General features: G+C 36.6%; 1 protein-coding gene across 2 annotated transcripts in view; it reads left to right on the forward strand.

Annotated features, from left to right (window-relative positions):
* The window catches only part of MGAM (maltase-glucoamylase), a 153,501-nt gene extending 145,860 nt beyond the window's left edge, over window positions 1-7,641 (forward strand). For both annotated transcript variants that reach the window (XM_031939231.1, XM_031939230.1), the window contains exons 91-94: window positions 1,123-1,211; window positions 3,389-3,438; window positions 4,460-4,633; window positions 6,438-7,641. In XM_031939231.1, coding sequence (XP_031795091.1) covers window positions 1,123-1,211; window positions 3,389-3,438; window positions 4,460-4,633; window positions 6,438-6,515 — 391 coding nt within the window. In that variant the 3' untranslated portion in view covers window positions 6,516-7,641. The remainder of the gene's footprint in view (window positions 1-1,122; window positions 1,212-3,388; window positions 3,439-4,459; window positions 4,634-6,437) is intronic.
* The last annotated feature ends 6,028 nt before the right edge of the window (window positions 7,642-13,669 follow it).

Genomic DNA, 13,669 nt, shown 5'->3' on the forward strand with positions numbered 1-13,669 from the left:
TCTTTGCCAAGAAAACCTCAAATGGGTCAGGAAGGGTCAGACACGACTGAAAAATGATTAAGATAAACAAACATAATCCAAGTCCTGTGCTAAACCTTGGGAATACAGATACAAAACTGAAAATAGTCTTTCCCCTCAAGATACTTAAATTGCAAATAGAAAGAGGAAGCACATGTAGGAGAAAAATGGGCAATGAAGGGTACTTTTTTATGTAAAGTTATAGCAATGGTGAATGAAGCTAAAGGGAATGATACAGCCTTTCTGGTGGCAGTTATAATATAGTAGGATTGCTTTAGTTATGGATCTAGAATTGAATTCAGGGGTGGGATAGAAGGATATATGTATAACATCAAAATTACTTGTAAGAATGTCTGGATAATAAAGACAAGAGTGGCCGGTGTAGTAGGCACATGAGTAAATGGACACTTATAGGATTGCTGTTCTTGATACTTTAATTTGAATTTTTGAGCAGCTGGATGATTCAGTGGATGGTGCTCTGTGCCTGGATTCAGAAAGAGCTGAATCTAATTCTTGGGCACTACTAATTGTGTGACCTTGGGCAAGTCAGTTAATCTTAATTTGCTTTACTCTACTGAAAAAGGAAATGACAAACCATTCCAATATCTTTTCTAAGAAAACTCCATGGACATTATTGACATGGGGCCTTGAAGAGTTGGAAATAACTGGACAAAAGATAGCTAAGGGGTACAGTAGCAGATAGAATTTGGGGCCTGAAGTCAGGAAGACCTGAATTTAAATCTTACCTACAATACTTACTAGCTGTGTTACTGTTAATTTATTTCAGTTGTGTCCAACGCTGTGCGACTCCAAGAACTTTTTTTGTCCATGGGCATTTTTGATAAATATACTGGAGTAATTTGCCATTTCCTCTTTAATGGCAAAAGCCAATCATTTAATCTCTGTCCACCTCAATTTCCTTATTTGTAAATTGGAGAAAATAGTAACACCTGAGGGAGGGCTGTTGTGAAGATCAAATGAAGTAACGTATGTTGTGCTTTGCGAACATTAATGTGCTATATGAATCCTAGCTAGGTTTATTATTATTATAACTAAAATGTATTCTGGTTGTGGGTCTAATTATTTTTCCTCATGCTAACATAGCCGGCAAAACTTCATGGGTCTCACAGCTGCCTTGGATGATGAAGGAAAAGCTGAAGGTTGGCTCTTCTGGGATGATGGACAGAGCATCAGTGAGTAGGGGCTGCCCAGGCAGAGTCCAATAGCTTCCATCAAAAGTCTTGCACATACTATAGATCTGTTTTGTCCTTTTCTTCTTCAAGCTCAAACAAAGCCACAATGAGGTGTGGTAGATAGGGTAGTAAATTTCCAGTCTGGGAAATCTGAGCATAAATCCTGTTTAGTTGTAATTAACAAATAATTTAATCTTTCTGCCTCAGTTTCTCCATCCATCAAATGAGATGTTGAACTCTATGTCTTCCAAGTCCCTTCCATCTATTATCCTATTTTTATAGAAAGTCTACCTATCTAGGGATTTGACCCAGTTAAATACATAAGCTCTAAGTCCCATTCCAGGACCCAGATACCCAAACCACAGGAATGAAGTCATCTAAGAAAAGTTTTTTTTTTTTTTTTAATTAATATCTTTTATTTATTGCCGAATCTCATTTTCCCTTTTCCATCAAGCTATCCTTTGAGACAGAGAATGAAAAAGAAAGGCAAGGAGCTGACAAAACAATTCAAGTACCCTCTTTGTTACTAGGACATAGTTTTCATGTGGTAAAGAAGCCCCTTATGTAAGTCGTAGCTCTGATAACAATTATTTCCTAGTATATCCTAGAAAAGCTTTCTAACAGAGGTGTACATTGTCCGATGAATATCAAAAGATGTCTACCCGATTTGATAATATCTTGGTGGTTGTGGTGGTGGTTTTATCGTCAACTGTAGTCAAAAGACAGATGCTTATTTCCTTTCCCAAATAACTGTTGTTATTAGATACAACATTGTGGTTTCCTGAAATACTTAGAACATATTTTAACTTTTCTGTGCACCCAATGGCGATGTATAGAGAGAATACACCCAAAGTAGCGCCACCATCACTCCCTCAACATATTTAATTGTTAGTTTAAGCAGTGATTAGATACTGATGTGACAAAGATCATGTTTTATTTTTAGCTTTTAAATAGGCTACATCTTAATAATCATAAGCCTTCTAATTAAAAATAGGAAATTAGCATGGTCTGTGGGTAAACCCAAGAACCAGACTATTAATAATGTATTAAAAATTCTTCCAGGTCTATGTGTATTGCCCCACCATGAAAGTATTCTGTTGCCTTGTTAGCAGAGAGAATCATCTGGGTTTTCAAAAACTGTAAAAGCAAAACAAAAGCTCTAGGAGTCCAACCAGTGAGGGATTCTTCAATGTTAGGTCTCAGATTCTTTATGTATTTATCTGCTTGAGAGAAGAGTCAAAACACCTTCAAATTCTGCCTCTGATACTTGCTGTCTATGTGAGGTAATCTCTTGAGGGTGCCTTCATTTATAAAATGACAGGGATGGACAAAACAGCCTCTAGGTTCAGTAGTCCACAGATTGTCTATTCATTTCAGCCACAGCAATCCAAGAAAACAGTAGAGTAAGGTGTGGAATTTATGATGATCTGTCTCTGAAGAGCAAGTACCAGTGCTGATGAAATCATCGTGTATCTTTACATTATTTTTACATGTAATTGGAAAATTAAAAAAAAAAAAAGTCATCATGGATCCTTGAAGCATTTAAATAAAGTCCAAATGCCCATTATCTCCAGAACATTTTTCTTCCCATTCACCTAATGAGTCAATAAATCCTGTTATCTTTTTCTCATGGCATCTTAGGTCAGCTTGACTTTGAAATCTACCAAAGTTCCCTTTTGTCTTTCATAATCATTTCATTCTGATTGTCTGTGGCTCCTCCCATGAACTAGGTTCCTCACTCTTTCCCTCTTTTATTAAAAACCATAACACATCCCAACATTGACAAGTTGGTTGAAAAATTATCATAAATTAATTTTTCAGGAGGCAATCTTGCTTACTTCTATGTCAGATTGGGACTATATAAAAATCTAACAATGGCAGTGGCCCTGCTTGCCACAGGCTCATCAGTAACAAAAGCACAGGTGTAAAATGAAGAGAATGAAACAATATAAAGAACAATTGAGAGAATAGAATGGAGGTGGAAAGTGTTTGAAAGAAAAGGCTTCTCCACTAAACTCAGCACTTAACTTTGAATGGGAATTTTTTTTCACATACCTCTGAAGTCCCCCCTAACCCCAGGAGTGGGTGGGAGGGGGGAAGATGATGGGTGAAGATTGGTGATGAGAACTAGTCAGGGAAGATGTGATGATCCTCTTGAACTTACTCTTCATTTGCAGATTCATATAAAGAGGGAAAGTATTACTTGGCAAACTTTTCTGTTGGACAGGTAAGTGTTATTAATGATATTAAAGGCCTATATTATACCATTTACAAAGATAGTATAGTAGATGAAGCATAGGCTGGGAATATATAAAATATGGTTTCAAATCCCATCTTTAATACTAGCTATGTAACTGTGGACAAGTCATGTGACCAGTTTGTGCCTCAGGCAACTCCTTAACAACAACAACTATTACTTACATAGCCCTTTATATTTATTATCGCATTTAATCCTTACAATATATGAAGTGGGTGCTATTATTTTCTCCATTTTGCAAATCAGAAAACTCGGTCTGAGAGTGATTAAATAACTTGCTTGAGATTATATAGCTAGAAAGTGACTGGTTTGGACTCAAGTCTTCCTGACTCGAGCTTTATCAAGCTGTTTCCTGAGAGTATGCCTTTTATGTCTTCCTATACTGCCTTGTGGTTCTTTCCCATTTATAAATATGTTCTCTTTCCTCACTGGCCGGGAAGGCCTGAGCTAAATCTGTATTATCTTGAGCATTCAATTTGCTCTTTGGGACCTACGTTCCTCATTTGTAAATTGAGAAGAATGTGCAAAATTATTCTTTTCCCACCCATTAAGTATAATTTTAGTCTCCACAATTTGAAATCAGTGATTCTGTCTCTCACAGGATCTAGTAAAGTTTGAAGGAAAAAAAAAGGTGCTCCCTCGATGTTCTTTGAGTCAGAAGATACCTATCAAGGGATGTAGATGTATTCATTGCTAGGTACCTAAACAGTCCTGGCTATCCTGTAATAATAATCTGATAAGGATAAAGGCAACGATCTTGAAATTGTCTTCATTATTTAATCTAATTAGTAGTGCCTTGGTTTCCCCATCAGGAAAAAGATAATACAATACCTACTTTTTCTGTCTCAGTAGGAAGAGCAAAATAATTCTTGAGAAAGGGAATAATGAACTGATTCTGAATAATTGTAGCCTATTGATTTGGAATGAAGAGAGATAAAGTGGTTTTATAATTCCTCTCCTCCCCATCCCCAATGATTTTATCTTTTCACAGAACAAACTGGAGAACCACATCATTCACAATAAGTACATTGTAGCTACAAAACCACTGTGGCTGGGCTATATTAATATATGGGGAGCAGGCGCTGACTCTATTACCCAAGTCAATATTACTTACAACAGCCAGAATTTGACCTTAGACAGCTTTCATCATGACCAAGCAACACAGGTTTGTGATAACGAAGTCTGAGTGAAATGTTTAACTTTGAGCTCTTTTATCTCTATCTTCAAGTTTTTACCTTACCAGTGTCCCAAACCTCCACCCATCACTTCCACCACTTTGGCTCATGCTCAAGTAAGAATGGGATTTATGGGAGAGATGGAGGCTCTTAATCCTAAATCCATTAGATTGTCACATATGGAAAAAAAAATAACAAACCAAGTTTCTAGAAGATTGATTTCTCAGAGGAAGAATTTTACCATTTATTAAAGACAAAAGCAAATTTGCTTACTAATGTGATAGACGTGCTTGTGCTTGTTTGTTTTTACATGAAGAATTAAGTCTTGATGGAATATTTGATGAATATTTGATACTGCTGAATGTAGGGCATCTTTTAACATTTTTTAGTGGATCAATATTTTGATATTTTATGACCCTTACATTCAGTATGTGGGATTGCTATCCACAGTTTAAGAAGCTTTGCTGTAGACTAGGATTGAGAAAACTTTCCTGCCAAGGACCGTTTGGATATTTATAACATCATTCACGAAACATAGAAAATTATCAACTTACAGAACTCAAGCAGTTAGAGATTATTGTTCCTGACTTTCTGCTCATCATCACCTATGATTGCTTTGGCAGGGTCAGACCAAATGATTTCGTGGGCCTTATATGGACCCCAACTCTGATCACAGTATCTGGGAAGGAGAGTCAGTAAGGCATAAAGAAAGGTAGATTGTGGTTAGGTTGTTGAGGACTTCAAATATCAGGGGATTGAAGTTTAAAAGAATTGTATCTTACTTTATTCTCCCCTAGACTTGATGCAGTAACTATCCCCACTGCAAATTGAAAGCCTCTACTTGTTTGTCCATTTTAAAATGTCTTCCCTATCTTCCTTTCTTGCTACTTCCTGAGCACACTGATTTCTCTGCAGATGGTGTTCTGTATTTTGTTCGAGTGTTCATTATTGTTTATACATTTATTTCAGTTTTCATAGCAAGCAATTTCCCCAAACTTTTCCTCAAAGCTCATAGAGGACTACACACACTGTATGTTGACTGACTGATTCATGAATTGGCACAAGATTGTAATAAGCTAACAATTGGCAGCTAAACGGTGTAGTAGAAAGAGTGCTGGGCCCAGAGTCAGAAAGACTCATCTTCCTGAATTAAAATCTCAGTAGTTGTGTGGCTCTTAGCAAATCATTTAACCCTGTTTACCTCAGTTTCCTCAACTGTAAAATGAGCTAGAGAAGAAAATGGCTAACTACTCTAGTATCTTTGCCAAGAAAATCTCTAGAGGAGCTATGAAGAGTCAGTAATTTTCAACCTCAGGATTATTTGCTTAAAGAGAATGATGTGTTATAAGGAAAAACAGGATATTCTTGTTGAATTGGTCCTCTTGAGTTGGAAAGTAGAGATATGAAGAGAAGATGGAGAAGAGAAAGAAGATCTAATTGGGAGGAGGAGAAAAGCAATTAGGCTGTGGTCCAGTAGACACAAAATCCCATAGGAAGTCATATAGTACTTGGGAAAAGTCCTGAAATGCCTGTTTTAAATTTTTGTCCTTTGAGACACAAAACCAGGCCCTATGGCCAGACTTTTGCCATTTTCTAGATGAGTGACCTTGAAGTAGTGATATTAATTTTCCCAGTCCTCTATTTCCTAATCAGTTTTAAAAGAATAATAATTCCTGTGCTGTCTCCATCAGATGTGTTAGGGTCATTATAAGAAATGAGGCCTTTGAGGTAGATCTGGTCTTTGCTCAGTCTGTGTGGAGAAAGAACCCATGTTATTTTTTTCATTCCCTGCAGGTGCTTTCAATGAACTTGACTACACACAATATAAGCTTGGGGAAATCCTTTGTGGTGACATGGCGGAATCCTTTATGACCCTTTGGAGAAAGATGTTGAACCATTTATCGGAATATATTTGCAGATCACCATTATATATTCTAAGACTTCACTTAATTGGGCTATACCTGATTTTTAAAAAAGGTTGTTAATGGGATTTAATTTGGGCTTTATCAGCAACCCTGAATGCTCTGAATCCTTGATGAGAGAGCAGGTTATTATTTTTTTCTTTCTGATTGAATAGGAACAGAAGGCTCATCACCATCATTCAGCATAGTGGCTAAGGATCTCACTGGGTTGACTTGTGTAGGGCCAAAAATGATACCTTCTTACTGGCTAAAGATGTACCTTTGTATCCTAAGAACCTTAGGGCTGTTTTAAGATTTATTGCTTAAAACTTCACTAAGGCTTTTGGGATACCCTTTATAAGCATCTAGGTGATGGTAGTAGAGTGCTGGACAGTAGAGAGATGCCAGTAGAGTAAGTGATGGAATTGGGAAAAACTCAGTTCAAATCTTGCCTCAAGACACTTATTAGTCATGTAACCTTATGCAAGTGATGTAACCTCTTCCAGCCTCAGTTTCCTCATATGTAAAATGGGAATCGTATTAGCAACTACCTCACAGAGTAGTTGAGTAGTTGTAAGGATTAAGTGAGAAAACATGTGAAATACTTTGGTTTTGTAAAAGTGCTTTTTAAGTGCTAGTTTAAGATTAGTGAGAAAGATGAGAGAAGTTAAAATTATAGAGTAACTGAGGCCTGATGGAGAGATGAGAAGAAAAGTAGAAGTAATTTCACTGAAAGGAGAAGACAAATGTAATTGGTAAAGGAATGTAACACTTAAGAAAGGAGTTGGGGCAAGTTCATAGGTAGTGCAAGTTAGTATGAATGCCACATTGAATTTATTTTTGCAGCAATGTATTTAGAAATATCAAATTATATACCTTTTCTTCTGTATTACTCCTTTATAAAGCATATTACACATTCACATGGTTAAGATCTATTATTTCTCCTTTAATTTCATTAATTTCTCTTTTTCAATTAGTTTTTTGTTGTATTCTCATTTTCTAAATTTTTCTTTTGCCAACTCAAATAATTACATTTTTTCCTCCTTGTAAATATGTATGCAGCAATAAAAGTTTGCCTCTTTATTGGCCCCATCTTATAATTTTGAGTGTTTTATTTCTGCTATTATCTTTAGTGTAATTTTGTATTGTTTATATAATTTGTTCTTTAACTCAACCAGTAGTCAACAAGATTCTTTTTTTTTTTAAATTTATATATAACCCTTCATCTTCAACCAAATTTCTTTTCTTCATTGCTATTTTTATTATATAAAGGAAGGTCCTCTTTTTTGTAGTAGCAGGACTAAGATTAATAGGGAGACAACTGAGAAAAAAATCTGGGATAAGGTCCAATTTTTTTTTAAATTTTATTTATTTAATTTTTTAAAGACCATAACTGTCATGCTCCTTCAGTGGTGGGCACAGTCAGTGACATAACCACCCGATGTTTCTTGGGTCTTCTCCTTTGTTTCCAGGGTCTACTCCGTCTCTCTCTGATGGATATGGCTTGTTGGCACCTATCTGATTCCTTCTCCATCTGTAGAGATAGAAGCAAACACTCTCCTCCAAGCAGTAAACCTATCTGGTCCCTTCCATTCACCACTTTCTGGGTCTCTCCACATCACCTGGCGATTATCTAAAGATAGTGGAGTTGCTCGCACTGGACACTGACCTTCCGGTGGGTTATAAAATCTCTGCTGGAGCCAGTGCATCTTTGTCAAAAATCAAGAAGTTAATAGTATAAAGAGCTAGATTTAGAAGTTCTCTAGGATTACCTGTGGCTCCCCCTTTCTTTTGTTTTTGGAGGAGCATCTTAATGTCTCTGTTTCTCCTCTTTACTATTGCCTGTCCTTGAGGATTAAAGGGTATGCCAGTGGTGTGTAAAATCTCATACTGTGCACAAAAGTGTGCAAAATGTTTAGAAGTTTATGCAGGACCATTGTCTATTTTTATTGCTTGTGGCACACCCATAATTGCAAATACTTGGATAAGGAATTCAGTGACCACTCGGGCTGTCTCTTTTGCTGCTGGTATTGCAAAAGTGAATCCCGAAAAGGTGTCTATCACAACGTGGATGAAAGACAGACAACCAAAAGATTTATATTGGATCACATCCATTTGCTAGATTTCATTGGGTCTCAAACCACAAGGGTTCTAACCTGGAGGCAGTGTAGGAGCGTGGAAAGGAATGCAAACTGTACAGGCTTTTACTATGCTCCTAACTTCCTCTCTTGTTATTCCAAATTGCAAACATAAAGCTCAAGCAGCCTGATGATATTTAGCATGATATTCTTGGGCTTCCTGAAATAAAGCAGTATTGGCCAACATAGTTAGATGGCTATCTGCCTTTGAATTGCCATCAAAAACAGGACCTGGAAGTCCACTATGAGAGTGGACATGCAAAATATAAAACTTACCTGAATGCTTTCTCACTTGTTCTTGAAGTTTCTTAAAGAGCTGATATATATTAGAGGCTACATATTTTCTTTGGGTTGTGGCAATTCTTTGTACCACACCTATTGAATAGGCTGAATCGGATATTATATTTATAGCTCCTGGATAATAAGTAAGAACTAGAATGATTGCTGACACAGCATAATTCATTCTGCTGAGTGGACTGAAAAGGAATTCTGACTACTCTCTTTATAGTTAAGTCATGAGAGTCTATAGTGCAAATACTATGTTTGGATGCATCTGTAAAGATAGTTGGTCCTTTAAGAGGAACCTTAGAAATCTTTTCTTCAAGAATCCATTGCCAATTATGTAATAGTCTGGTTATCTTTAATGGAGACCCGTGTGTAAAATTTAGAGCTGTGGCCAATAAAATTTGCCACTCTGGGATGGTTTCACAGCATACATTAATTTGTGCATTGGTATAAAAGGTCTTATCCCAGATAATTGTACTGCTGGCTTAATGGCCTTTAATAAAATTCTAGCCACAAGCACTGGGTAAGGAGTAAGGCTTTGTTCTGGTTGTGTTGGGAGGTTCATCCACTCTATCACACTGTCTCCTTGATGAAGGACTGCTATTGGAGCCTCTTGTGTAGCAAAAACTGATATTTCCAAGGGTTTTTGAGTGACTCAACCACATTGGATAAAGCCAGTTCAACTTCTCTCAAAGCCTCTTGTAAACTGGTGTGGTGAGTTTAAAGCACTGTCTCCCCTTAAAATGTCATATAGTGGTTGTAATAGGTAGTCAAGCCTAACACTGGATGCATCCATTGGATATCTCCTATCAATTTCTAAAAGTCATTTAAGGTATTTAGCTTCTCTGTTCTTAAGGACTGTTTTTGTACCATAAGCACCTTTGGATATACTTCATATTCTAAATATTAAAAAGGAGCATGTCTTTGAATTTTTTCTGAGCTATGTACAATTTGTAGTTCCTTTGTGTTTCTATGGTCTTTTGTAGACATGCTTCAAACATTTGCTCCTCGGGTGCATATCCCAATATATCATACATATAATGCAATAACATTACTTTTGGAAATACTTTGCTTACTGGAGTAAGAGAAGCAGCAACATACATTTGACACATAGTAGGGCTGTTTTCCACTCCTTGTGGCAAAACTGTCCATTCATATCTTTTATAAGGCTCAAGTAAGTTAACGCTGGGCACTGAAAAGGCAAATCTTTTCATATTCTCCTTATCTAAAGGGATAGAATAGAAACAATCTTTAATGTCTATAACCCAAAGAGAACATTCTCTAGGCAACTGAGTAGGAGATGGAATCCCAGGCTGAAGAGTTCCCATAGTTTCCATCCGTTCATTTACCTTTATTAAATCAGTCAACATCCTCCATTTCCCAGATTTCTTTCTTACAACAAATTCCAAGGAAATTCCAGGAATTCCAAGGACTTAGAGAAGGTTATAAGTGTCCTTGGTCAAGTTGCTCCTGTACTATATCTAATAAGGCCTGAATTTTATCGCTACCTAAGGGGCCACTGTTCTATCCACACTGGTGTATCAGTTTTCCACTGAATAGGACTGGTGAGAGTGCAGGCAGGGCTTCAACAGCAGCCCTGCCTAAAAATCCAAAGTACTGGGCCCAGCAACAGACCAGCGCAGGCAGGGAGAGACTAGCATCCTGAGCAGACCAGGGGCGGGGGTGATCTCTGTGGCTAGAGAAGTTATAGAGATGACTCTGCTATAGGCTAACTGCTCTGCCTTGATTACAAAGCAGTAAACTGGCAGAAAAATTAAAGCCTAAAACAGAGGGTACTCTAAAAAATGACAGAACCTAACAACATCTGGCTATAAACACTCAAAACTGGAAGTGACTCAGGCAGACCCATAACAACAGTCCTGCAGCCACATCCTGCAGTACTGGGCTTTTGTGGGGGCAGTTACAAATCTGCACAGCAGAGGACCTGAGTTACTTCCCAGTGAGGAACTTTTTCCCAAGCACTCCCGTACCTAACTGCTCTTTGTAGCTGGTTGGTGTGGGACAGGTACTCATCCATACACCTATCACTGCTTTGCAGGGGAAGCTGGTAACCTTGTGGCCCTGAAGGCAGAACACCTTCTGAAAAAGACCCTAAAATAAAAACTCCAAGGAATATTGTGGTCAAATTTCAGAATTTTCAGGCTAAAGAAAAAATATTACAAGCAGCCAGGGAAAAAAAAATTCAAATACTGAGGTGCCACAATAAGGGTCACTCAAGGTCTGGCTGCCTCAACATTAAAGGATCAAAGGGCCTGGAATCTGTTATTTCGAAAGGCAAAAGAACTTGGATTGCAGCCAAGAATAAACTACCCAGCTAAGCAGAGCATTGCTTTCTATGGAAGAAGATGGACATTTAATGAAACAGAGGAATCCCATTTGTTTCTAACAAAAAATTTGATCTCCAACCACAGGACTCAAGAGAATTAGAAAAAGGTAAAAGGAACTCTTGAGACAGTTTCTGTTGTGGATATATATAAAAACCACATTTATAATTTGATTTTACTGATACAAAATAAAAAAAGGGAAGTAGAAATGGAAAGGGGATAGTGTCAGGAAAAGGGAAAAGGGGAGATAAAAAGAGGGAAACTATATCCCACGAGGCGGCAAAGGAAACCTATCATATCTGAGAGAACTTAGAGAGGAGGAAGAACATTGTGTGAATCTTACTTTCATCAGGGTTGGTTCAAAGAGGAAATAATCGACATATTTGTGCTACAGAGAATCTTATCTCACCTCATTAAAAAGTGGGAGAGGAAAAGGGAAAAAGAAAAAGAGTAATAAGGGAAGGGTACAAGAAAGGGGAAGGGATTCAAAGGGAGGAGGAAGGGATCCTAAAGAGGGAGAGCAGTGTGACACAAGTGGGACCCATAAGTTTAATACTAGGGAAGAATGATTGGGTGAAACAGCAAATTATAGACACAATAATTTCACTCAAGATAATGACAATGATGAGACATCATACCAAAATTTGTGGGATGTAGCAAAAGCAGTAATAAGGAGAAATTTTATATCTTTAGAGGCTTACTTGAATAAAATAGAGAAAGAGAAGATCAATGAACTGTGCTTGTAACTTAAAAAGCTAGAAAAAGACCAAATTAAAAATCCCCAATCAAATACTAAGCTTGAAATTCTAAAATTAAAAGGAGAAATTAATAATGTTGAAAGTAAAAAAAAAACTATTGAATTAATAAATAAAAATAAGAGTTGGTTTTATGAAAAAAATCAATAAAATAGATAAACCTTTGGTAAATCTGATTAGAAAAAGGAAAGAGGAAAATCAAATTGTTACTCTTAAAAATGAAAAGAGAGAACTTTCCACCAATGAAGAAGAAATTAGAGCAATAATAAGGAGTTACTTTGCCCACCTTTATGCCAATAAATTTGATAACCTAAGTGAAATGGACAGTTAACTACCTCCAAAAATATAGGCTTCCCAGATTAACAGAGGAGGAAGTAAATTGCTTAAATAGTCCCATTTCAGAAAAAAGAAATAGAACAAGCTATTAATCAGCTCCCTAAGAAAAAATCCCCAGGACCAGATGGATTTACATGTGAATTCTACCAAACATTTAAAGAACAATTAGCCCCAATACTATATAAGCTATTTGAAAAAATAGGGAATGAAGGAGTCCTACCAAATTCCTTTTATGACACAGATATGGTACTGATACCTAAACCAGGTAGGTTGAAAACAGAGAAAGAAAATTATAGACCAATCTCTCTAATGAATATCGATGCTAAAATCTTAAATAAAATATTAGAAAAAAGATTACAGAAAATCATCCCCAGGATAATACATTATGACCAAGTAGGATTTATACCAGGAATGCAGGGCAGGTTCAATATTAGGAAAACTATTAGCATAATTGACTATATCAATAACCAAATTAACAAAAACCATATGATCATCTCAATAGATGCAGAAAAAAGCATTTGATAAAATGCAACATCCATTCCTAATTAAAACACTTGAAAGGATAGGAATAAATGGACTTTTCCTTAAAATAATCAGGAACATATATTTAAAACCATAAGCATCATATGCAATGGGGAAAAACTGGAACCTTTCCCAGTAAGATCAGGAGTGAAGCAAGGTTGCCCACTATCGCTATTATTATTCAATATTGTATTAGAAATTTGTGACCAAAAATGAACTAGAGATCATCATTGATCACAAAATAGAAAATTTTGATTATATCAAATTAAAAAGCCTTTGTACAAACAAAACTAATGCAAACAAGATTATAAGGGAAACAACAAACTGGGAAAACATTTTCACAGTTAAAGGTTCTGATAAAAGCCTCATTTCCAAAATATGTAGAGGATTGACTCTAATTTATAAGAAATCAAGCCATTCTCCAATTGATAAATGGTCAAAGGATATGAACAGACAATTTTCAGACGATGAAATTGAAACTATTTCCACTCATATGAAAGAGTTTTCCAAATCACTATTGATCAGAGAAATGCAAATTAAGACAACTCTGAGATACCACTACACACCTGTCAGATTGGCTAAGATGACAGGAAAAAATAATAATGAATGTTGGAGGGGATACAGGAAAACTGGGACACTGATGCATTGTTGGTGGAGTCGTGAACGAATGCAACCATTCTGGAGAGCAATCTGGAATTATGCCCAAAAAGTTATCAAACTGTGCATACCCTTTGATCCAGCAGT

This window comes from Sarcophilus harrisii, chromosome 5 (assembly GCF_902635505.1).
Source record: "Sarcophilus harrisii chromosome 5, mSarHar1.11, whole genome shotgun sequence".
Lineage (NCBI taxonomy): Eukaryota > Metazoa > Chordata > Mammalia > Dasyuromorphia > Dasyuridae > Sarcophilus > Sarcophilus harrisii.